Here is a 23,306-nt window from a genome sequence, read left to right on the forward strand (position 1 = left end):
ACACGCCCACGGCAAGGCGAAAGAAATAGCCAGCCTACGCGCCAACCAAGGAGCGATAGGAAGATTGGCTGCACTGCGTCAAGATTGGCTGCGCTGTGGTCCTGCAGCTGCAGATCGTTACTCTTGCGACACTGAGAGTTGTGTGTTTGTTTAGTACTCTGCTGGATGGTTAATGCAGAGTCAACATTCTTCCGTTTGCCTGTGGCAATGTTACAATAAATTTGAATCTTAGAGTATGTTCTAAATCTATCCGGCCACTTATGAACTGGAGTGCCACCGCGGAAGAATACTGTATGATACATCTGCTTCTGCGGCAGAGACGAAGATGCTGTTACGTCGGATGTCGAAAAGCGTTATCAAGGAGGACGAATATCATCATTCTAGGACAATAAATCGAGCTGTAAGTTACCATAATGTTAATACATTTAGTAATGATCTTTTCATATAGGCCTGCAGTATGTCATAAGCATCTTGTTTGCTCTTTTGCTATTTTGTAAAAGTAGTGGCTGCATTTTTGTTGATTGTCGTCAGCCCTAATTTTGTTTCATGTAATGGCACTGAAACATTTTATATTTGTGTGCCTGTTTTTTAGAAACCACTTCCAAGCACCAAACGTGTGTATTCATTAAACTTGTACCATACATTAGTTAATTTTATTCATATACTGCAATGAAAACATCTGACCAATTAAATATATAGCAACATTCAAATAAAACTAAACACGTTTATTTTCTTTTAAAAACAACCTATCTTAACTATAGCTGTTGTTACTACACTTGCTATTGGTAAACAGATGTCATTGGTTGACTCCCCGTGCTGCTTTGAGCACGATTGGGTAAACTTACTGTCATTCAGGAAACTAGCCAATTAGAGCTGTTCGCGCCCTTCACTGGTTCATTTTGAACATACGCGAGGAATTGATGTCTGTCAGTTAGTTTCAGTAGTATTGATGCTCCAGTTATATGTAAACAGCGCTGGAGACACGAAGTCGTGTGGAAGTTGCAGGCTGCTGGAGAATAATCACACGCATTAACAGCTTTACCAGCAGAAGGTAAAAACTTGTTTTTGTATTTTCGTCTAGTGTGATGCTAATCGCGATTAGCGATATTAGCACTAACTTCAATGCTATAACATTCTACATAATATTGAGCTTAAGTAAACTTCCTCTTCTCACACGTGTTTTTCTTTAAGTACACAGAAATATATGATAAGATTTGCCTGGGCAGTACACACACCTGGTAAGTATGTGTAACGTTAGATTTCTTTCTGACTTTCTTTTGCATTCCATTTTCAACACTAATTTCAACAATAACTGTTAATGATAAAACATTTGCTCTCATTTTTTAGATGAAGGGAAGGAAAGCTGCCCAGGCACCCAAACTCCATCAGTAGTAAGTGTTTAAACTTTCGACCTGAGTATTTGTGTTATGTTGTTATTAACAATTGTGTAATATTATGTATCCTTAATACTGTTATAATGTAACTCTGTAACCGTTTGGGTTACGTATTTCGTGGGTTAAAACAACAAAATAAGTGACTTTTTATTTTCTAACTCTTACAATAACAATCACGTACAGTTAAACATTTACATCATGAAAGAAAAATTGTCCATTCCTTTAACTGGTGACTGTTTTGCTGATTTAATGATGGAAGTTATAAGACTTGCATTTAAGTTAGCATTGCAACTTGTAACTTGTTTTCTAACAGTATACTCTGTATTCACATTGCCATAATGTATAATGATGGCAGATTTAGTCCTTTATCTAACGTTACTACATTGCATATTTGCCACAGACTCATTTACTTTTTTGTGGTATGTTTTTACTTATGGTATGATTTACTTATTCTGACAGTTTGATGTTTGTCCAAATATACTATCAAAACTTCCTCCAATATCTACTTGTGACCCTGTGTGACTCCACTTGAAACTGTTTTGTATTTCTCCAGGATTAAAAGTTTGTTTTATAAGAATTTGATGCATGTATTGTATGGGGATGTGCTTATTATTTACTTTATTATATTCAACCATTTGTTTAAAGCGTATATTGTAATTCTGTACTGTAAAGTTAATCATTGTGTATTTCGAGTGTACTTTTACAAATTATGGTGATTGTGTTCATATGATTAATATGTTTACCTAAATAAAATGTTATTCTACAATGCTAAACATGTGTTTTTCATTTTATTGACAGTATCTGACTAGTAATTCATGGCCAATATCTGTAAAGTTACAGAACATTAAGTGCATTTACTGTATTAAAAGTATTTGACTGAAAAAATTCAGGAAAGAAACTGCAAAATAACCGTGTTTTTCTGCAGAACATTAGTACTTTCACATAGTTTGAGGTTTATCATTATAATTCAGAAAAAAAGCATAAAATAACAGTATTTTTCTGTAAAACCTTATGTGCAGTCACTTTATTGAAGGTGTTTGATCGTAATAATTAAGGAAAAGTCTGAAATAACTGTTTCCCTGTAAAACATTTAAAGAAAAATTACGTAAATGTAATGTTTTTCCCCATTATTTGATTTACGGAGTTTCATCTTAATTTTATGGTTTTTGTTTGGCAGCCACTGCTGCCAGTGATTTGACTGTTTTTTTACGATATTTTTTTTTACACTGTACCATGCTGCTGAGCTACCAACCTCAAGAGTCGTGCAGTTTTGTAATTTTGACTGTGTATTGTTTAAATGTACTGTAGCCTAACTAAACAGTTTGCTAAAAAAAAATATGTAAAAATATGCATATACACTAATAAAAAAACTAAGATCTGACTTAAAAATACGGAAGAAAAACATTAAATTCTTTGTATAGAAATAAACCTTTATATAATGAGCAACAAATTTAATTACAGAAAATTATCATAATTTTACATAAATTTGTATGTTATTTAAGAAAGCAGTAAAAATACTGTATAAATATTACAGTATTTTTTTGTCTACAAAAACAAGAAAAACATGTAATTTGTCATTATTGTCTTAACACGTAAAATAATATGTGGGTTATTACTTAACAAATAATTGTCCGTAATTTTAATAAAATTTGCATAAAATTAAAAAAAAAGAAAAAATTACAGTAAAATATTAAGGTTTTTTCCTGTTAAAATACAATCTTTTTTTACAGTGTACACTACACATATAATTACAAACCATTAAAACCAACACAAAATAACTTTGTGTGTTTTGAGTCATATACCCCGTAGGATTTAATGGTGTCATCAACAGAACCCAACACATTACCAGTAGAGACACACAGAGACCATTACAGCTTCCATTAAAACCAATACAATTCCTCTGATCCTTCAGGTTTTTTTCAGCATTCATTTTTTTAAGAGTGATATGGTTTAGTTGCACAATATTTTTCAACATCCACATGTCTTTACCACCTGCCACATCAACGCTTGAGCAACAGAGAACAGCAATACTGAAACACCAAAACATCTACAGTATATAAGAGTGTTTACTCTATTAAATATAATAATTAGTAAAAGGCGAAATGAATATGATCTTTAAAGAACTCAGAAAAAGTAGAGAGCAATACACTTATTTCTGCTTCAACAGACTGCAGTAAAGAGCAGGTTTTGTCAATCTGTCTGTTGCACGTCTGCAGAGACATCAGCACAGAAACAGAAAACCGTCTGTCTCTCGTCTGCAATAATGACTTTGCATTGAAGGCACATGCAGCGTGGCATTAACATTTATTTCTTTTGCTTATAAAAAACACCTTAATAATAAAAATGCACTGCAGACTCCAAACACCTCGGCTGAAAATATCTGTTGAAATATTTCATCTTGATTTATTATATTTTGATTGCTGACCCGCGTCCACTTTCTGTCTGTGTTCTATTGACAGGCTCTGTTGCACGAAAACAGGTTTGGAATTAAATGAATTAAGCCCGGGGCAGAAAGCGCAGGTTAATGGGTTCAGATGGAATGAGCAGGGTTCGAGTCTTGGGCTGTATCGTCGGGGCCCCGTCCTCTGATCTGACCTCATAATGTTGCATCAGCTGTGGGGTCAAGGGTTAAATTCTTATGAGAGAAATAACAGCAAAGTCTGAGGTCACCGACGTTTAAACATCAACATCCAATGAGACATGAAAACAAAAACTAGAAATGATTGATATCTCTTTATTCTCTCAGTTGCTTCTCCTAGATATTTATAAGAATAAATGGATACCAAATGAAGACTTTAGGGTTATTATCATTAAAGGTTAATTGAAGCAAATAAATTATAAGCCTGAATATTATTCTTTTTTAAATTAAGAAAATTAGAAATGTTGTCTTTGCCATTAATGGAAATTTAAGCAGTAAAACTATTAACCATAAATAAAGAAAATACTAAAATAAAAATGAAACTTAAATATAAAAAATAAAACCTAAATAGCAATATTAAGAAATAATGTTCAAATATAAAAATAAATAAATAATAAAAATAAAACTTTTAAATAAAATAATACCATTTTAAATGGTAAAACGCGATTAATTAAAATAATAACAATAATAATAAGAAGAGTGAGAATAAGAATAATACAATTTTAAATGATAAAACGCGATTAATTAAAATAATAACAATAAGAAGAGTAAGAATAAATGACCAATGCACATAACAAAATTGCTTAAAATTAAATAGACCCTGATTCAAATATTAATAAAAAAATCCATGTGCTAACGGAAACATAAACAAGAGAGATAGAAGCAGTAAAACTGAATGTACAGATAACGTGTCATACTCACTCTACACAGAGCAAAGTACATCTCCAGCTCGGCCACTCTCTTCCCCACACAGGCCCGCACGCCCACCCCGAACGGCACTGAACTGTACGGGTGATGATGAGAGCGAGACGCGCTGTCTCTCAGCCACCGCTCTGGAATGAAACGCTCAGCATCCGGAAACTCATTTTCATCGTGACTGACGGCGTAGTGACACAGATGAAACTGTGTCTGTTATGAGAGAGAGAGAGAGAGAGAGAGATGGAGAGAGATGGAGAGAGAGACCACATGGACGGTTATTGAATATGAGACATTTGGAGAAATGTTTCATGATCTGTGTTTTTGTGTGGATACCTTCTTAGGGAACCAATAATCATTCACGATGACTTCTGTATCCACAGTCAGGCGTCCGTTACCGGGGACAACAGGATACATTCTGTTATTAAGAGGGCCCTTTTACATCAGTAATCATATACATGCACTTTATATCACAATGAATCTGATCACATCGTAAACTGTCGTATGTCAACTGCAGATCTGGAACATATTGCACAAGTCATATAGAATTGTGTGGTACATTTATGATGCTGTCTCATTTCTCGTGCATTTCAATGGAAAAAATCATCAAATAGCTCCGTTTATAAAATCATCATTTATGTTCCACGACAGCAGCAGCCATGCATGTTTTTGTATAAATAAATGATTTCAGGTTACGTTCCTCTACCTGAGAGTTTCTTTGATGACGGCTTTCATGTAGGGCATTCTGCTCAGGTCATCCGTGGTGGGCAGCTCGCCCTTCGGACACACAGAAATGACCTCATCGTACAGCCGCTTCTGTATCTCTGCATCTCGAGCCAGGTGGTACAGAGTCCACGAGAGTGTGTTGGAGGTCTGATGAGCACAGAAGAACAAAGAGACTGTAAAGCATCTTATCGAAGAATGTATATAAAGGTCTTGATGGATGACGGGTGAGTATAGGTGGAGAGGAGGTGTGTACGCTCTCTTCATATCAGCGCAGGGATCATAAACACACAGAAACAGGTCAAGACAACAGCAAGGAATGCTGCGCAGCAGGTTATTGGTGCTGTGTGTGTGTGTGTGTGTGTGTGTGTGTGTGTGTGTGTGCGTGCGTGTGGGATTATCGTGGAAAACCTCAGGAGACCTTGACTTTTCACAACATAGATAAGGAACACAAAACCTCACGTAAAATGCCATAAAGATGCAGTTAGAGACGTGTGGGACGGTCGACAAGTCATCCAAAAAATGCAGATTACTTGAATCTCATTTTAAAAATGCATCTTTAGTATCATTTAGTAGTGTTGCTTCAAATAAGAAAGAATACAATAGACCATTTAGTACATTCATTACAAAATAGTAGATCCACATTTAAGCAGATGACAAAAATTTAGTATACTTTTAATTTAACCCTGTTTAGTATACTTTCTAGTTAATACACCTGCTTAGTATACTTCCTATAAAAAAATCTATGGTATACATATTCCATTAAGTTCCAGTTTAGTATACTTCCAATGTTAGCATACTTTCCATTAATAAGCCTGACCCCCAGTTAACTTCCGGTTTGTTTTTGGTTAGTGTCTAATAATGTAACTATTTATATTTTATTTTATTTATGTTAATACTAATTTGTATTATTATTTCATTGTATAATAATTGTATTAAATAAACGATTTGTTGAATTTTGTTGTATATTCACTTTATTAATAAATAAACAAACAAACAAACAAACGTTTATTTATGTTGTTAAGATGAAACCGTCTATACTTCCCACTAAAACAAATATGGGGGATAAGATTTGCTTAAGCCAGGACTAGGCCTTAGTTAAATAAGGATATTTAAGTCACTTTCAAAAACATAAGTTTACAACAAAAAAACACAGCTGGGTGCTATGGAAGGTAAATCCTGCCAAATTTAAGTAAATAAATGAAATGATGAAAACCAGATTAGACAAACGCCCCATAGACTATACTTCACATTTAAACCAGTCTAGTATACTTCCGATTCAAAAATATATAGTACACGCTAAAAAAATTCACCCCAATGAGCCTAAAAATGGTTTCATGATGGTGACTCCCAGGGTCTCGGTTGTGTTCATTCGGATCTGAAAACAAGCAGAGATTCGTACCGTGTCCACACCGCCCAGCAGAAGCTCTGTGATGCTGATGTACACTTCTGCTAAACTGAGTTTGTTACTGGACAACAGATAAGTGAGATACATCCCCTCCACCTGCTCTCCACGACTCATCTGATCTTCAACCTGCTTCACCTTCTTGTCAATCAAACGCCGGGCTGAACAACAGTCACACACACACAGATAGAGAGAGAAGTGGCCATGAGGTTTGTCTTACGTCCTTGATCCACATCCCGTCACATACATGTTAAACCGATCAGTCATACCTACGTCTATCAATTCATCCCACGCCTGGACGAAGCGTTTCCAGAAGGGGAGGATGCCACGGCTCCAGCGCGGGAAGAAAAGAACCGTCTCAGAGAGCGTCAACATGTCATTGACGGCGGATATGAAGCGCAGCGTGTCTGTGGGGATCTCCTCCTGTAGACATCCCAACCGTGTTTCGAACAAAATAGAAGAGATTCCTGAGAGACGAGAAGAAAAATCCCATCTGTGTGGTTATAGACCAGTCTTGCCGTCCCAATATGAACATGTTCCTACAACTAGACATACCCTCAAAACCAAATTTGTAAAGCTCAGATGCCAGGTCGTGGATGGTGCGCTGGTCTTGACTGCGCAGACGCAGAAGCTCCAGGCGCTGCAGGAGATCAGACACGACCTCATGAACGATGGGCGCGTACGCCGCCACCTCCTTCAGTTTCAGCATTTTAGGATTGAGAGCACTGCGGATGCGATACCACTCAGGACCCGTGCTTCAAGACACAGGGAGAATAAAAGTCACGGCTTTAAAATAATACGCAGCATTTCTACAACATGATCTCAAATGACCTGTGTGTGTGTGTGTGTGTGTTCATGTTTGTATATCCCGGTGGGGACCTAAACCTGAATACACACCAACACATGGGGACTCGTGTCACTGTGGGGACCAAAATTGAGGTCCTCATGGGCAATAAAGCTAATAAATTGTACAGAACAATATTTTTTACAAATCTAAAAATGCAAAAAGTGTTCTATGATCTTTAGGTTTAGGGATAGGGTTAGGGATAGGGGATAGAATATACAGTTTGTACAGTATAAAAACATTACGCCTATGGACTGTCCCCACGGGGATAGTCAACCAAAGCGTGTGTGTGCGTGTGAGAGACGCATACTCCACATGAAGTCCATACGCTTGTCCTCTCATGTCTCTGTACTCTTTCCAGTGTGACAGATCAGTCCGGACGGGGTAGCGGCCCTCCTGGCGGATCACCTGTGCGATCAGATCTGCACTCGCCACGTTCACCACGTCGAACGGCCCGAAACGAGAACGCCAGATGGGACCGTACAGCCGCTTGTGCTCCACCTGCATGACAGACGGGTGAAATATCACCAGTCACTCACAGACAAGGTTCCTTTTGGGGAATGTTTGACTTTTGGTCCCAAAGGTCTGTGCAACATAAAACAATTGGCCACTGGGAGGCGCTATCACGTGTTAAAAGTAACTGGGTATATGTTTTATGCACTATTTGACAAACAAGTGATTCATTGACATTTCATGTTAAAACCGTTTTGAATAACTTCCTCTCAAGAACCATTGATGTCCATCAAATTGTTTATTCAATATTTGAAAAATCACTAAATAAAGAATAAAGTAACGTAAACAAACATTAAAACAAACATCAAATAAACATTATATAACGCTGTTTTTTTATTCAATTTAATTTATATAGTTCTGTTGTGAATTCTGTCACAATTTTGCGTGGTTGCAAACAAGCAGCTTTGTCAAAAGACAAAACATTTTTGAACAAACAGTAAAAGCATAAGATAAAAACAAATGATAAATAAAAATAAAATAAATAGAATACTTATAATACTTTGAGAATGATAAAAGTACAATAAAATAATATACAGCGTTGGGTGTAACTAGTTACTAAGCAATTAGTTACTGTAATTTAATTACTTTCCCCTCGAAAAGGTAAAGTAAGGGATCACTCTTATTTTTTCTGTAATTTAATTACAGTTACTTTTGATATAATCAAACTAAATACTTTGTGTAATATATGTGTGTGTAATAGTGGAATTGACATCAAAATTCAAAGTCTAACTTTAAAATCCGTGCTTTAATGTTTAATTCTCACATTTGTAATACTTTGGTCAGTTAATAAGAGTACTTTATGTAGTTTTATATTATTTATTTGAATGAATTAAAAGAGCCCTTTCATGCCTATCCTTGAATCACTTAACTCATCAAGGTTGATGTAGGATATAGAAAGTAATTAGTAATAAGTAACTAAATACTTTTTGGAGAGAGTCATTTGCACAGTTATCTAATTACACTATTGAATATGTAATTAGTAACTAGTAATTAATTACTTTTTCAGAGTAACTTACTCAACACTGATAATATATAATGCTTATTTTTCCATATATATATATATGTATATTCCTGATTTAATTATGTATTTATAACATATATCAATTTATTATTAATTTGTTTTATTGAGCATTACATTCTGGATCTGCACAAGAGTGAATTGAAATAGTTGCTATTTAACAAGATGCTTAGACATAGAACTTATACGCAAACTTGACAGCTGTTAAAAGTCATTTAAAAACACATATTAGTTGTGTTTTACCTGCATTGCGTGACTTTTATCGGCATATCCTTTAATAAAGAGCCAGTATGCAGTGGTCATCAGATTGGGTCCCGGTAAATCATCGATAGTTTTGTGTTTTCCCGTCTCTGCTGCGGCGCTCTGCGCGTGTAAAGCGCCTGATTGACACTTGATGCCTCGCGCGAATTCATTGAACGGTGCCAGTTTTCTAACGACACCGACTGCGACGCGATCCGTTCTCACGAGAGAGCGCAGCATGATAAACCTCATCCGCTTCACATGACATCTGCACGAACAGCTTCACATCGCTGATGTTTTTCAAGAGAAGGGCGGAGTCTCAAAACCTACCGAGTTCCCTTCATAGACAGCAATGAAACATAAACCTGTGTTAGGGGACAGCCTGCAGGTCGACGAGTTTGCTGTCTGACGTACAGTAGTGACTAAACACGACATATTTGCCTTTTATTCAATTATATTAAAGACTTAATATTGTGTTGTTTCAACTGGGGAGTAAACTGAAGCTTTAAAAATAATATAAGTGTTGAGCTAGTTTTTTTCTCTATGCATTTCATTAGAATAAACCCTTATTCCCTGATACACTGTCATTTGTCCTTTTAATCAAAGATTTTGTTTTGCAAATAAACACCTTAACCAAGTTTTGTGTTCACTATAGGTTCTTCATGGGTACAGACTACAAAAAGTCATTAAACGATAAAATAACATTTAACATGCATTGACTGAAGTTGTCACAATTTCATATTATATATATATATATTTTTTTTTGTAAGAAGTTGAACCACAAAACGATTAATAAAACGCATTATTAAAAGGTCACACCTACGTATAAAGCAAATGTGCCCAACCTATCATTTAATTTAACATTATTGAACAATATTTTCATTTATGATTACTACTTAAAATGGTGTTAAAACCAACACATAAAATGCATGTTATGTACTTTATACGTTGGTACATACTGAAAATAATTGACCCAAAACTTTACTACTGATAACACTGTTTGTGACAACTTGTGGAGCCTCAAGTTTAAAACTTTGTGTATGTGTCACACAAATTTCATATTGGTGTACATCCCTGGTCTTCCCTATATATAATGAGATGAAATTTCTTCAACTGGACTTTCACCTATTTCCTATTCGACTTATCCAGGCCTGAAAAGCACAGTAGTAAAAAATCCCCATGTTATCCTTCATCATGATGAATAATAAACGTAGTGCAGTACAGCGATCCAACAATCAACAGAACGTCTTGAAAAGTGAAATAAATATCTTTTATTATTTATTTTCATTATATTAGCAACACTTTACAAAGTGCCAGTCGTCATAGACAATTTCATGATGTCATCCAGCAAATCTCAGTCGGAACCGTACCGGCCTTTCTGATGCCAAACATGCGTAGAATTTCGAGTAAAAAAAACAAACAAAAACAAAAATATATATATCAAAAAAATATGCGCACCACAGATATACAGATTTGATATAAACAGGCTTATTGGTCACAAACCAAATAGAATTATAAACATGGCTTTTTTCATTCGATAGACAAAGAGGACAAACAACAGATAGAAGTTCTGTACCAGATAAGTGTACCGTCTTCTAAATTCTAAACGTCGTCTTTTTATTTAACTTTTCTATCATGGGTTGTACAAGGCGCAAGGCATTCAGAGTGCGCTGGCATTTTCTCAATCAATCGTCGCACATAAAAACACAAACAGACAACAGATTCATTCACACAAACAAATACAAAGTGCATTCGTGACCCTGGAGGGGCAGCGGTGGCGTGTTTTGGGCCGTTCGGATGGAACTGGAAGAGGCTTCACTTACTCACGTCTTTGAATTCTGCAGCTGCACAACTTTACTGTGTCAATTCATATTCAGGCGAAGAGTTGAATGCCAGCCAGTGGTGAAAAACATCAATCCTGACATTACAATCCTATGTGAAGTTTCCTGATTCGCATAACAGCATCATCCCGCCGTGGTCCAGGTCAGTTTCTGTTGGCCACCGAGTAGTAGCCAAAAACATCCCCCACAAACTTACAGTGGATGCCAGCGAGTGAGCATGTGACCAACACAACCAACAAAGCTGGTATCCAGGGCAACGGTTTCATCTCAGTTCCTCTTGAACAAAAACAGCATTCATCAAGACGCGCTCAAGAACATCACGCACAGAACGACTGACAAAACACTGGTAAACGTATTAAAATCAGTGTAAAAACCATGGTCTCAAAATGTGCAAACATTTCAGCAAAGAAACATGAAAACAGTACATACATGACACACACACCCTGCCTCCTCTCTTCCTGTGGCGTGTACGCTGTCGGAACGGGTAATGCTCCTTAGATCAAGATAAACGTGGGTTTGATTCCAAGAACGGGCACTTTCTAATCTCTACAGTCCAGACCCATTGTACGGAGTGATGAAGAAATCCTTCAAATACTGCCACAGCGACGACGACAGCTCAACAAAGAAAACATTAAACGTGTCCGTCTGTCGTATTCTACGCCAATGAAATCCTTCTAAAATACGGGTAGACATGGAGGTGGGTTTACATCATCGGTAAACAAAACCGCAGACGTTTTTTTTGGAGTGTAATTATACTAGCTGAGAAGTTAGTACCGCATATCCTCTATTTATGATTTATGAAATCGGCTTGGATTCAATTTAATTCCATTCTTCACGTAAATCGAGTAAACACATGCGTTCTTATGTTGACGTATACGGAAAGTACCGTACTCTCTTTCTCGCTGAAGGGGTGAAGTGAGTAACTTTTCACTTAAAGATGGCAGTTCAAGAAAACCCCAAAATACAAAAAGCACAAATCCACTGGAAAACGCGACCACAGCGTGGGATGCGAGAGCGCGACACATCAGATATCCAGGAGTGTATCGTAGCGCGTGTAAGTGCTAAACATACAGTGTGAATGAATGAAACGTCCTGTCCCAAGGCATCGTGGGATAGCGAGGTTCATTTATAGGCAAACCGTTAAGTGCTGAGAAGCGATGTGTGAAATTCTGAATCGTACAGAAATACGCCACTGGCATGAACACTGCGACGTGGACAGATGGACATCAGCAAGAAACTTATTCGAGTGTAAGTGTGGCAAATATCAGCAGAAACGATCCGGGTTGTGTTGTCGTTACTAAAAAGTGCACTTGGAGTGTCATTGCAACTTTCTCGATCGATCGGTTTTCTGGAGACGATGAACGACTGTCCAGGCACTGAACCCTGCCTGTGTGGTCCGGGGTTTTGTTTTCGCTTTGGTGAGTGTGTTTGTTCAACCTGCCTACCCGATCAGATTGAAGACTACGGCACTGCGTCAAAGAGAATGCACGGGTGAATCTGACCCTGAAGAGGGACCGAAGGGGGGAAAGGCAGAACGGAGCCGCTAATGCTGATCTAGAAACAGTATGAAGAGCCGAGCGTTCACACATCCTTTCTGCACAAGTCACAAAGACTCGAGTCAGATACAGTTCAAGAAAAATGACTGGACGCTGACGACAGAATACAAAAACTGCAGGAAGGATACGCTCTTTTAAAAAAGGCACACAGAAACGAATCAGCCGGCGAGGTGTGACAGACCCTGATGGATTCTATAGTTGAAGGTACGGTATGTGGCGGCGACCATAAAATGAGGGGAAAGTCCAGCAAATGTTGTGTTTGTACAACATAGCGAGTCAATATTCTACAGCGAGATCTTTGATCATCGGATGTGTACATGTGTGTGTGCGTGTATACAATGAGGACTGTGCAAGAAAATGAGAACTTGTAGGAGCCACGACAGCCGGGCTGGAGAGTCCCACGCATCCCGTCACCTTTAACCCTTTAGCAGCGTGTTAGCGTACCTGCCTCGTTCGGAGGTCCCACATCTTCCTACAACAACCAAGTGCATCCGCCGGGACTCTCCAGAGCTAAGGCTCTCTCTCCACAATCAAGGGGAATATTACAACACTTAAAACAAATAAAAACTTTACAACCAAACACCCACGAGTCTTTACGGGTATCCGTTCTGGTCTTTAGGGGTACTCACCCCCGAGTGAAATTAAGGTGCAATCAAGCTGCTTTAAATCGCCACCCCAGTTCAGCCGTGACGTTCACACCGGTCCTGGGGAGGTGCTCTCGTGCCTGCTGGGAGGTGACCCTACAGACACGTACGGATGTCTCTGATTGGTCAGAGGGGGCTAGTGGACGAAAGTGTGCCGCAAAAGGTCCTCGGCAGCGGGACGCTGCTTCGTCTCCACAAAAATCCGTTTGAGGAAATCGCGGCCGTGGTCCGACACGTGGGGTGGCAAAGTGGGGTTGGTGGGCTGTGTGGCGATTTTAAAAATGGCCGCCATGGCTTCGTACTCCGCCCAGGGCGGCCGCTGGGTCAGCATCTCCACCACGGTGCAGCCGATGCTCCTGGAAACAACAGCATCGGTAACGTCAGTTTCAACTACAAACAGACCTCATCTTTTGGAGAGAAAGTGCCTAAAAGGGGATGCCTGACCAGATATCAGCTTTCCTGCCGTATCCCTCGCCGCTGATAACCTCGGGGCTCATCCAGTAGGGTGTGCCCGTCACCGACTTGATGCCCGTTCCTGACAGACAGATGGTCTGAAGCCGTCGACTGGCACCAAAGTCACCCAGCTTCACATTGCCCGCGGAGTCCCGGAGGATATTGGCACCTGAATGAGAGCAAAGCAGAGAGAAAGAAACATTGCTGTAGCATCCAGTCCACGTCACTTCACATACACGAGCAAGACATTCCCTCTTTGAAAACCTGTACCAAGCAGATGAAAGACTCTCACCTTTGATGTCTCTGTGGACGATCATGTTGCTGTGCAGGTAGCACACACCTTCCAGTATCTGCCGCGTGTATTTACGTGTGACGTTTTCCGTCAGAGCACCGTACGACTTTAATTGGTCTTTAATTGAACCCTTTGGAAAATAAAAAGTGAAGAAGAAAATCACACAAAAACATCGCTCGCAATGCTAGTTTGTAATGCATTGTGGGTATTTTTATGTGTACTGTGTCTGTAAGCAGACTCACCCCGGGCATGTACTCCATGAAGATGGAGAGCGTCCTTTCATGCGTGTCCCGTAAGCAGCCGTAGTACTGGACGATCCGCTCGTGAAAGAGATTCTTCAGAAGCTGAATCTCACATTCCAGAGCGCTCACTTCCTGTATACACAAACACACACCAGAGTAAGTGAATATGCGCACTGGACGTACCACACGTGAACCTGTCTGAAGGATGAACAGTCCGCTCACCTTGCTGGTCTCTGGGCTGTCGGGGTCAAACTGCACCTGTTTAACCGCCAGCTCTCGGCCAGTGTCGGCATCATAGCAGAGGAAGACTCGTCCGAACGCACCCTGACCCAGAAGTTTCCCCAGACGCCAATTGGTTGGAGCCCGAGGAGCTGTTGAAGAGGAGAGAACAGTACACGGCTTATTTACATATTAAACAAAATGATTTCTGCACCAACTCCCTTCAGTTAGTCAACAATCTGTTGTAGCGAATGATACCAGTTCCATTTGGTCTCTTAAAGAGTAACTATTGCAATGTCTTTAAAATACATTTCATGCAGTGTGTACTGTGGCTGTGTGTGAATGTAAGCAGTCTGCCAAGTCGTAACGCCGAAAGTGAACGAATAACAAGGTTATTGACTCTGAATCACGCGAACGAGTCGTCTTTCGTTCTCATTTCAGTTCCGGGTCAGATTTGCGTCACTCGGTGTAACGCCCGCCTATGTTCCATTTGCGACACTGAACGCCGTAGACCAATCACAGCAGACTAGACCATCTGACCAACCAGATCAGATCAGGTTGACAGAAAGGAGGGGATTAGACGGATGAATCGCCGAACGAATCATTTGAGAGTCAGTCAAGAAGTGAGGTAACAATAACGGCCTATTATTAGAAAATGAATGTGTTTTTACACCGTGTATGTACGTAAACCTGTTGTTGGACACTCCATCAACCAAAGTAGGACCACAAAATATTTACTCTTTAAAAGAGCCACAAATTCATAAACAGTTTTCGCTTCATTAACACGATGCCAAACTGCAAAAAACACAACTCCTGTAGATTATTCAAACTCAAGGACACTTCTTACACATCGACCATGCTATAGAACGTAAACAGAGAGGTAACGTCAGTTCAGCAGCAGAAGAAAGACATGAGACGAGAGCGTGTGTTCTGCTCACAGCGACTGGGAGGGCTGATGTCCATCACTGAGAGAGTGGGATTGGAGCTGGCCTCTATGTCACTGCCGCGCCGCCGGTGTCCCGGTTCCTCCAGCTCAGGTGTGAAGATGCTGCTCCCGCTGCTGGTGCTGGGACTCTGCTGCTCTGTCGGGCTGAAGTTCACCGGAGAGCGGAAACCGTGAGCCTGTGTTCGCCGCGCCCTGGGGAACGTCTTCCGTCCTGTGCAAATAAAACTGTTTGAGAACGCTGGATACTGGTTGATTTATAACGCATGCTTTAAATGAGCGGTGTAACGATGCTATTTGTGGCACAATATATCACGATTATAAAATGACTCTATGTATTGTGGAGCTGTGGCTTTTTTACCAGATGACGTCTGTTTGATCCTATTGGTAGAGATGCCAAAACGTGACCTGCCCCGACATATATGTTTAAATGTTCTATTTTACATAAAACAAAGTTCTTTCTAAAGGGCTTAGCAAATGTCTTCATTTTAATTTGATGTTAAAAGTCTGCGTTATTTTTGAGTAACAGACCTATTCAATTTTTTCAATTAATACATTTACATAAAGGTTCAGTTAAACCTTAAATGTTGTAAATTCTATTAAAATAACTACAATTAATTTTAACTATTTAAATAAACCAAAACTTTCTGTAAATAAATAAATCTGTTAATTGAATTTCATTTTATAAATAAATATTGAAAAACTAAAATAACTTTAATAATATATACTGTATATATACTGTTAAAACATGAATATTTATACAATAAAATACACTGAAAAACCATTCGATCTTTTTTAAATATTATTATGACGATTGTTTTATAAATATAAATAATGTTTTCAATTGCATATTTATTTTTGTTGTGGCATGAAAAATCATAAATGGTAATCCCAACTGAACTGTTGATATTGTGAGGCATATGTACTGTAAGTGTGCATGTAATCTCACCATCGCTGTAGTCCTGCGGACCGAACGAGATGTGATACCGCCTCGGATAGGTTCCGCCCTTTCCTGTTTTTTCAAACACTGGGATGTCATACTCTGTGAAGCATCACACACACACACACACACTTCTTTCACAGTGGAAATAAACAATACTACTGTAAAATTCAAACTACAGTGAGCGTTAACGTGATGCCAGACCAAGAGATGGAGCAATGCTTACCTGGGAATTCCTGATGGTTATCCGGGTAGCTCAAGGCTCGAGGCATACGGGATTTGGGATAGGTGTCGCTATAGGGCGTTAGAGCAAACAGTCAACGTGAATGTGTCTGACCCCACTAAGACACTGCCATCTGAATCCACAGGGGCAAAAATATTGTGCTGTGTCTGTCTGAATTCATGCATTCTTTTACCTATCAAGTGGACTGTCTAGGGATGGACAGCTGCCTGATGCTGAATTCTCAGGGCTGCTCATAGACAGAGGGTCCAGCATCTAGAGAGAAACATAAACGAGTCAGACACACAGGCTGATCGTTGCCCATAAGCTCAAACAGACGTGCGTGTGTTTGCACCTGGTCCATGCTCTCGGGTATGAATTCACCCTCACTGTTAATGCTTGTGAAAGACCCGTTTCTGGCCATCTGCTGCAGAGCGTCCGGAATATAACCTGGAGGAGGAGAACTGCGATCGGTTGACTGAGAACCTGGAGAGGGGAAAAAGATGTCGGTCATGAAGCATGCCAGGACACAGAAACAGCTTTTCTTCAATTCGATTAAGTTCATACAGAAGTAGTACAAACACACCTATGAGTGCCAGCATACTCTTCTTATCCGCAGTCCTAAAGTTGGTGTTGTCCAGGTTATCATGAGCAGACAGATCCTTACTGGAGATCTGAAAAAGCAGGATCTGTATTTCAGCTCTGACCTTAGATCAGGGGTTCTCAAACGGGTGGCCCCAAGATGGATCCGAGGGGGGGGGCACAGATGTTGTGGCATTTTATGAAATTTGGAAATGTATCTTCAATTTTATGCAATCAAACATCAGAAAAATAAGACCACCAACCAAAAGAATTGATGTTCCAGCATTACATAATTAAATATTAAAATGTTAAGATTAGCCAAGTAATGGACCCTACACAAAGGGGGCCTTACAATGAAAACGTATGGCTTGTTTTGTATACGTGCTACAATGAAACTTTAATTTATGTTAATGTTTATGTTTCATATTTTTCAATCCCTCTTAACCAATTGAGAGGAAGGCAGTGTTTTATGAATTATACCGCCATCATGTGGATGATCTGTAACTTGGCGTATGTTACAAATCTCATTAAACAACTGTTTAAATGATTAATCGCTTGGTTAAGCGATGGAAAAAATTGTTGGTGCATTTGTGGTGGTATACTACGAGACACTGCGTGAGCGCACTGACCTGAGTGCAGGAGGGCAGTACCAGCAGAATTTTCAAGCTCTTCATGTGCACAGAGCGATCCAGCAGCTCTACGGCTTTATCCAGATCATCCTGAGTGCTCAACGGAATCACAAGCTACAGGAAAGAGTAATGGACGGGAAAACATAAATCAGAGGTGTGGCTACATAACTTAATGCTGCTGACACACATACACCAACACTGACATTCTAGTAGATCATAGTGACAGGATGACATCTCCGGTACCTCATTATTGGTGTAATGCAGGTCCATGCTCTGGCCAAATGCTACTTTAGCTTTGGCGCTCAGATCTTCCAGACTGACGGGCCGTGGGAACTGTAGGATCCTGAAGTAACAGACAATATAGTATCATTACATTTCAGCCTCGGCAACAACACACAAACTCATCACGACAACACAAATCCACTCCAAATCACACTTGATCTAACTGGCAATATAACTGTAGATGTGGACGGACTAGCACAACTTCCATTACAAAGCAAATGCGACGCTCAGCTAAATAGGTTTTATTGAGAGAAACCTCAAGAGGGAAGTGCAAAAAAAAAGAAGTGATGATGAAGAAACAGAAGCAGGATTTGTGGTCATTACCTCTTCTCTCCTCTGAACTCGAACTTCACCCTCACGTCATTCTGTGGACGAGTAAATACAATAGCACAAAAAGACAATGCACATTGGGTGATATCCATAAGTGACTACGTGTACATCGCACGCTAAGTGATGTCATCATCCTAATTGACCACAACGGTCTGTTCAAAGCTATTTAACTCGAGCTTATATCAGAGTGTTAAAAACATGTTTGTGGAAGGGAAGAATGAGACTGCGCCGACCTGGTTCTTGGGTGAGGAGGCCTTGGGTTTGTTCAGGTCACACAGACCAGATGGTCGACTGGATCGATGCAGCACCACCAGATCCTGCATGATGGAGTTCAGCGCCTCCTGCTCATCTAGAAGATATCAGGATGATCATTTAAATGTTAGACACAGATCTACAGGCTATAACGACACAGTACTGACATAATATTTTTGTGTGTTATTTAGTTACGTTACCCATTTTGACAGATCACCGATTCACCCAGGAGGGAAGGAAAGAGGATTCTCCCATCAAATGGGATCCTTTCTCCTAGACACGGGTCAAATCAATTCATGGCGTTACATGATCATGAACATACAGGAGCAATGTTTCTGCTATGGGATTGTGATTATAAACCATTATTGATCAATTACACAACAGTAAAATACCGGCACAGAAGAGCATGCCTTTCATCTTTATATGACAGCACACTAGAAATCAACGCTATTGAAAACGCCATTACAGTTGGAAACAAGAGGCTTTGTGGTTATAAAACTGTGTACTGACCTAAACTGAAGTTTGGTATCAAAACGATCATGTATGTCAATGTCAAATTACATCTGACAGCTAACTGTTCTGCCACATTTGTGTCTATGTATGTATGAAAGACTGAAGACGACAACTTACAATATATCATACAAAACACTTAATACGCATATATTAGAAAAAAATCCCCCTAAAACGTGTTCATTCTAAAAACAGGTCAATAATAGCTACGCTAACTCGCTAGCATACAGACCTGTCAAATGATATCGGGTCAAGCTAACCAACTGAGGACTCGTCTTAACAGACAATTAAAGGCATAATGACATTTACCTATTCAATTTAGTCTCGTCTATACCATAAATTAATGTAAAAAATCTGAGCACACAAACTAAACACACCGTTCGCCGTTTAGCTAACTGTTAACGTTATCTAGGCCAACATTAGCATTGTGCTAACAAGCGACTTCGCGCTGCAGCAGCTAACTTAACTGAGGGATTCTGACAAGCTAACGTCATTGAATTATCTTTATCATGCACTCGGCTGCTAAGAGCGACCTAAATAAAATGCATGTACGCACCTGGGTGAGCTCGGTCCGTTCACTTCCTCATCCACAGATATGAGGCCCCGGAGACGAATCAGACCCGCTCCCGACACTCGAACACACGGATCTAACTCAGTGTAGAGCCTGTGTCATCTCCCACTGACCACGAGACACTTTACACGCCCCTGACAGCCAGTGTCGCCGATTCCTGGGGGTTTCGTGGACGAAAATACGAGTAACCTGCGACTGCCGATCGAAGTTTGTTTACATTAGGTTTATCGCGCGCTACCTGATGAAGAGCTGTCAGTTAGACTGAGGGAATAATATTAAGATACCCAATATACAACGCGGAAATTGCAGAGATTGTCTTGGAATACAATGAATCCAAGAGAGCATAACGACACGATAAGAACTGTTAGGAATTAAGTACGCAAACACTAGTTCAGTGAACAGCGCTGCTGTCCTTTGACTCAAAACTCAAGTGACTTCACAGCGCCATCTGTCGGCTGTCACTGAGTAATAACCAAAGTCCCTTTACAAAAAGTCTCCGCACTCGGCAGCCATGTTTGCAACGCCTCCGGGCAGCTATTTGATTCATACGAGATCAAGTCCTATCAGCTTGAATTGAGGAACACTGGTATCTCTAAAAGATATCGCCAAGATGATAACAAAAGAACATTTTTAGGATATGCAATTAAACTTGACCTCAAATGGATCATAAATAGTGTTACTTTCTCTCAAATTGCGCTAAAAACATATTTTTCTAGGTTGTTACGGCTACGGCGCATGCGCAAATGTTGCAACACAACAGCGCCCTTCATGCACTTTCCCCAATTCATAGTAACGCCACTGCAGCGTCTTGTTAAAATAACGAGTCTTTGTCAATACAGCATCAGATGGCCAGACTCTCGGCAGTCTTAAATTGTAGCCAATCAGAGAGCGCGGTTCGCCTTCTCTTGACCAATCATATGATTCTGTTTACTCATTTTATTAATGATTAAGGTTTTAGATTTGTAATGAATTAAATCAAAATTTGCCATGTTAATGATTTAAGTCAGTAATATTTATTTGCCTTGATATTAATATACCCCTCTTCACGTCTTGTTCATCGAATCATCCCGCCATCTGGTGGTAAATGTTTAAAAAACGTATAAAAACCTCATTCATCCCAAACTAAAGAAAAACGTTTTTTTCATTACAGTAATTGAACAATGAAATTAAAATGATGAAAATAAGGAAAATTACCTTATTTTGAGTTTTGAGGAACCCTTGACATTACTTAACTGTACTGTATTATTCACCCATTTACTGTTCTTTTCAGAAACCTCATATATGCATTTATCTTAGTTGTGCGTTTATTTTTACTACCATGTTGTATAAGTTTAAATTAACTATTTATGAACTATTATTTCTTATGAATTATTTATTGAACTAACAGATGGGCCGTGTTTGAAAAAATGCAATTTGTGTTTCATTAACAGTAATAAAGAAATGTGTAATACCAAATCATTAAAAAAAAACTCCTCATTATTGAGTCAATGTTACATAAAACAAGATTCTGATAGACAAAATCAACATTAATTGTTAAAAATTGTAAAAGCCTGTAAATGTATTATTTTCAAACAGGTAGTTTAAACAGAACACACAAAATAACAACTGAATAATTCAGCACATCTTTATCATTTTTACATTTAATATATTCATTATTTTACTAAATTCAGCCACACATTCAACAGTTTCAATACATCAAACACTTTACAAATTGCACACAAAGCATTATTGGGTGGCTTCAGTTGAAGGGGAGGAGTTAACGGATGCTCCTGCGAGCTGTCTAGTTTACGTCATTTGAGATGGATGGTCATTTCAGGGCGGAAGTGCATTTTCAGATTTTAACTGAAGATTATGAGGGTACATGAATTTTAAAAAGAAAATTACCCACATTAATAAACTATTATAAAAAAATAAGAATTGTCATTTTTAATTTCACTGGGACTTTAAAGGTTACGTGTTTATCCATCTCATGGAAATTTCGAACTATATCGCAACGTTGCCAATTTGTATAAATTTGTACGATAAATTCTGGTATGATCTGCTTTCACGCCAGCTATATATATTTTTTCAAATAATTGTCTGATTCACTTTGTACAAATTCATACCAAATAGCCACCTTGTAAAATAGTTACACATTCCTGTGAGATCAGGCTGATATATATCTACTATATATCAGTCAGGTATAGGCAGAGGCGGATTAACCATATGGGCAATTGGGCAAGTGCCCAGGGGCACCAAGACTTTAGGGGCAGCAAATAAACCCGCAATACAAAATATATATTTTTTTTAAATGTACATAAGCACTTGTTTTTTAAGACTTAAGTCACGCATCTGCGCTAAATAGGCGTGGCACCATGTGCGGGAATACCCCCACTTTCAGATAAAAATGGTTCTGTCCTCCGCACTTTTTCGACACACCTCCGCCAAAATTCCCGCCCATGTTATCTGGTTAGTTACATAGATTTGAGTGAATTAACATTCAGCCAATCACAAGTGAGTGTTATGAGGCGAGTCGTCTTTCGTGTAGCCTACACTTTAATCTTCAAACAGATGGAAGCGAGAACGATGCAGAGCGCATTGTTGTAGCGGCGACTAAAAATGCTGGGATTAGCACTGATTAATAAAGGTGCATGCCATACATGACATGCGTCAGAAATAAGATATTATAGTGCCGATAATGTACGCTAATAATAGTACGTGGAGGTAAAGGCCACTATTGAAGATCCAAACCTGGGTTTTAAAGTGAAAGTGAAGAACGGTGTCATCACTATAGCAATCAATTCATATGTGTCCTTTTTAGTGGTGTACACTTTTATCTTAGTACTTATGTGATCGTTTAGTAAGAAGAATTTACACATACTGTGCTTAAATAGAGCGTTTGAATAGCTGTATAGCAGTTAAAATAGTAACAATAACGTTTCATGTTATATTTATGAATAACCTTGCTATACATTGTAATCTGGTGAATGCCACTTTGGTGAATTAAAGTCCAAATGTCCTGAAAATCTGTACATTGTTCCATTGTCCCCCTAATGTGAATACATACATGCAAACTATAGTGTGTGTGCGTGTGTGTGTCCCTGTACCCCCATTTTGTGGCACGCACAACATTTACACTTGTTAAAAAAATGTTAGTGATTTTTTTAAACTACATCAAAACCTGAAATGTAACATTACAACAGAAAGCAGGTGCCCCTTAACTACAGTAGGCCTAATTGTTAAAAATACTTAATGGAAAAGAGTTGTTTTTGTGTTATAGTCTACAAAAGTGTCATGTTAATGTATAATTCTTGTAAAATAGTATATTGTAAATTGCTGAGTTTCATTCT

The 23,306-nt window shown here is 39.0% G+C and overlaps 2 protein-coding genes and 1 long non-coding RNA gene across 3 annotated transcripts; 1 reads left to right on the top strand and 2 right to left on the bottom strand.

The window, feature by feature from the left end:
- The first annotated feature begins 385 nt into the window (after window positions 1-385).
- Window positions 386-2,155, top strand: LOC130557060 (uncharacterized). Its single transcript, XR_008963265.1, has 3 exons — window positions 386-1,051; window positions 1,192-1,238; window positions 1,348-2,155. It is a non-coding gene; the product is annotated as an uncharacterized LOC130557060 (long non-coding RNA).
- A 780-nt stretch (window positions 2,156-2,935) lies between these two features.
- LOC130556649 (sterol 26-hydroxylase, mitochondrial) lies at window positions 2,936-9,759 on the bottom strand. Its single transcript, XM_057337843.1, has 9 exons — window positions 9,475-9,759; window positions 8,011-8,201; window positions 7,412-7,611; window positions 7,126-7,323; window positions 6,854-7,017; window positions 5,435-5,601; window positions 5,065-5,146; window positions 4,735-4,941; window positions 2,936-4,007 (listed from the first exon to the last, which is right to left on the bottom strand). The coding sequence occupies exons 1-9, from the start codon at window positions 9,721-9,723 to the stop codon at window positions 3,891-3,893; spliced, it is 1,575 nt and encodes a 524-aa protein (XP_057193826.1). The 5' UTR covers window positions 9,724-9,759; the 3' UTR covers window positions 2,936-3,890.
- A 935-nt stretch (window positions 9,760-10,694) lies between these two features.
- Window positions 10,695-20,418, bottom strand: map3k2 (mitogen-activated protein kinase kinase kinase 2). Its single transcript, XM_057337842.1, has 17 exons — window positions 19,963-20,418; window positions 19,097-19,169; window positions 18,878-18,993; window positions 18,639-18,679; window positions 18,276-18,375; window positions 18,033-18,146; window positions 17,408-17,495; window positions 17,177-17,307; window positions 17,018-17,097; window positions 16,828-16,895; window positions 16,611-16,703; window positions 15,657-15,875; window positions 14,722-14,870; window positions 14,500-14,631; window positions 14,258-14,387; window positions 13,957-14,134; window positions 10,695-13,868 (listed from the first exon to the last, which is right to left on the bottom strand). Exons 2-17 carry the CDS (start codon window positions 19,098-19,100, stop codon window positions 13,649-13,651), a joined length of 1,863 nt encoding a protein of 620 aa, XP_057193825.1. The 5' UTR covers window positions 19,101-19,169; window positions 19,963-20,418; the 3' UTR covers window positions 10,695-13,648.
- Between the last annotated feature and the right edge of the window lie 2,888 nt (window positions 20,419-23,306).

The sequence above is a fragment of the Triplophysa rosa genome, linkage group LG7 (assembly GCF_024868665.1).
Source record: "Triplophysa rosa linkage group LG7, Trosa_1v2, whole genome shotgun sequence".
Taxonomy (NCBI): domain Eukaryota; kingdom Metazoa; phylum Chordata; class Actinopteri; order Cypriniformes; family Nemacheilidae; genus Triplophysa; species Triplophysa rosa.